This window comes from Hevea brasiliensis, chromosome 3 (assembly GCF_030052815.1).
Source record: "Hevea brasiliensis isolate MT/VB/25A 57/8 chromosome 3, ASM3005281v1, whole genome shotgun sequence".
NCBI classification, from domain to species: Eukaryota; Viridiplantae; Streptophyta; class Magnoliopsida; order Malpighiales; family Euphorbiaceae; genus Hevea; species Hevea brasiliensis.
This window is the reverse complement of record NC_079495.1, coordinates 58,273,794-58,276,415: the sequence shown is the minus strand read 5'-3', so window position 1 is coordinate 58,276,415 and position 2,622 is coordinate 58,273,794. Positions and strand designations below refer to the sequence as shown.

The following is a 2,622-nucleotide window of genomic DNA, read 5'->3' as shown; positions in this document are numbered from 1 at the left end:
TGATGCTAGCATTTTTTTTCTCTAGCAACTTTTAATCGATCATATATAATTGTAGTTAAAATTTTAAAATTAAAAAATATATTAAATTAAAAAGATTAAGAAAAATTTTAGGTTTTTTTTTCTTTTGATAACAAAAGAAAGCTTTGGGCTCTGCTAAAATGATTTAGATTTTTTATTTTAATATATATATATATATAGGCGAATTGGTAATAGCAATATTATAGGCTTTTAGTTCATCAGCCTCCACCACACAAACCATATCAATTATCAAAAATGGCACTTGGCCTCAAATTCCTTCTCTTGTCATCACTATCCTCTCATTCTCCAGCTTTCATTGTGCATAATTCACCAAACTACAAGTCGCCAAGCAATTTTCCTTCCCCTAATCTCAATAAGAAGGCTCCATCACAGCAACTCACTCCAGCTAGTAGCAACCCCACCAGAAGTCGCTTTTGCATCTCATACAGATATAACTACAACACACAATACGAAGATGAAGATGAAGATTGCTGCAGCTTTGACGAAGCGGTTGCTCTTTTCAACACGAGAGAATACTACAAGTGCCATGACTTTCTTGAAGCTCTCTGGATAAAAGCTGAAGATCCCACCAGAACTCTCGTTCATGGGATTCTGCAATGCGCTGTTGGATTTCATCATCTCTTTAACCAGGTTGGTCATTTCCCAATATATATATATATTGGTTTTTAATTTTGAAAGAAATTTTCAACCTATATATATATATATGTAGAATCATAAAGGGGCAATGATGGAGCTGGGAGAGGGACTGTGTAAGCTTAGAAAGATGAATTTTCAGAGCGGACCATTTCATCAGTTTGAGCAAGACATTTCTGCTGTTCTCCAATTTATTTATCAAACCCAGATTGAACTTGCTGCTTGTAAGTGGAATTATTGCTAAAACTCATCAAGGCTAGCTAGAAATTAATTAATTAAGCTTCCTAATTGTTTCTTGTTTGTTTATATATTTATCTTGATAAATTTGCAGGCACAGATGATCTATGTCTGGCCATGGACCAATCAGAAAGGTCATACCAACTTCTTGGGAGATATGGTGCTGGGCAGCTTTTATATAATATAGAAAAAGATCCTATGGATGGTAGTATGTGCATTGTATTCTGTCCTCGTAAATCTTATGCTTCTGCTGACCCTCCCAGAGTAAAGCTTCCCATTCTTGAGGCTACGAAACAACATCTTGTGGCCCACCAGCCCTAAAATGGTGCAAAAAAACTTATAATGCATTATATACTCAAAATATAAACATAATATGTCTTGAATTAATTATTACAAGAATCTCAATAAGCATATTTTAATTTACCTTTTTATTTTTTTTTATTTAAAGAAGGGATGTAAATAATTTTAGTAAAAAGTCATCCCAAATACAAATATTGTTACGCTTTTTTATTTAAAAAAAATAACTACAGCTTGAAATTTATTTTATAAATATATTATTATTATTTTAAATAGAAGTATCGAAAGAGTGAAAACTTAAATTTAAATCTGTTAAGTGAATAATATATTTTTTAACCATCGAATCAAATCAAGTTATGCAAAAATAATTTTTTTTCTTTTTTTTTTAAACATCCAAGTATCCCTTACTCCTCCTTTTGCGATTGGATGTAAGTCTGAGATTGAAAGAGTATTTGTAAATAAATCCATGGTTTATAACCGGTAATTAATTCACTTAAGTCCACGCTCAATCTAAAATGACTAAAATCAAAACCCTTATTTTGTGCACTATCTAAAATCATCCAAATCCAAACCCATAATCCATAGTACTCAATCCATAAGTGACTTGTTTGGATTTGACTAAAATCAATCCAAAATAGCACGTTACAAAGAGTCCATAGAGCTGTGCACCATTAATTGAGATTAATGATAGTAATTTAGAATAAGGTTCAATTTGATTCATGTACTTATTGGGAATGTTCAATTTAACCCATTTTTAATTTTTAGTCCAATTTAACCTATAAATTTTGATTTATACTCAAATTAGTCAAATTAATAAAAATATTATTTTTTAATATTAAAATATAATATAAAAATAATTTATTTAATATTCTAATTATATAAATTATGCAATATAAAAATAATATTTTAATATCATTTTTAAAATATTTAATTATTTTGTTTAAATAATATTAAAAAATAACTTTTGTTAATATTAAAATATTATTTTTATATTGTATAATTAATTTGTTTATATATCAAATAATTTATTTAAATAAATTATTTAATTATTTGTTAATATTAAAATATTATTTTTCTATTGTATAATTAATTAAATAAAAATATTATTTTTATTATTCAATATTATTAATTGAAATAATAATAATTTTTAATTTAATTAATTATATGAAAATATAAAAATATTTTTTTTATATTTTCAGTTTAATTAATAATATTGAATAATAAAAATAATATTTTTATTTTTATTAATTAATTATATAATATAAAAATAATATTTTAATATTAAAAAAATAATTAAATAATTACACTTTTTTGTTAATTGAACTAATTTGAACATAAATCAAAACTTATGGGTTAAATTGAACCACAAATTAAAAATTAACTAAATTGAATATCCCCGACAAGTACAATGGGCAA

General features: G+C 25.9%; 1 protein-coding gene across 1 annotated transcript; it reads left to right on the top strand.

Annotated features, from left to right (window-relative positions):
• Positions 1-220: 220 nt before the first annotated feature.
• Positions 221-1,296, top strand: LOC110659769 (uncharacterized). The gene is made up of 3 exons (XM_021817811.2): positions 221-669; positions 749-896; positions 1,004-1,296. Exons 1-3 carry the CDS (start codon positions 274-276, stop codon positions 1,228-1,230), a joined length of 771 nt encoding a protein of 256 aa, XP_021673503.1. The 5' UTR covers positions 221-273; the 3' UTR covers positions 1,231-1,296.
• The last annotated feature ends 1,326 nt before the right edge of the window (positions 1,297-2,622 follow it).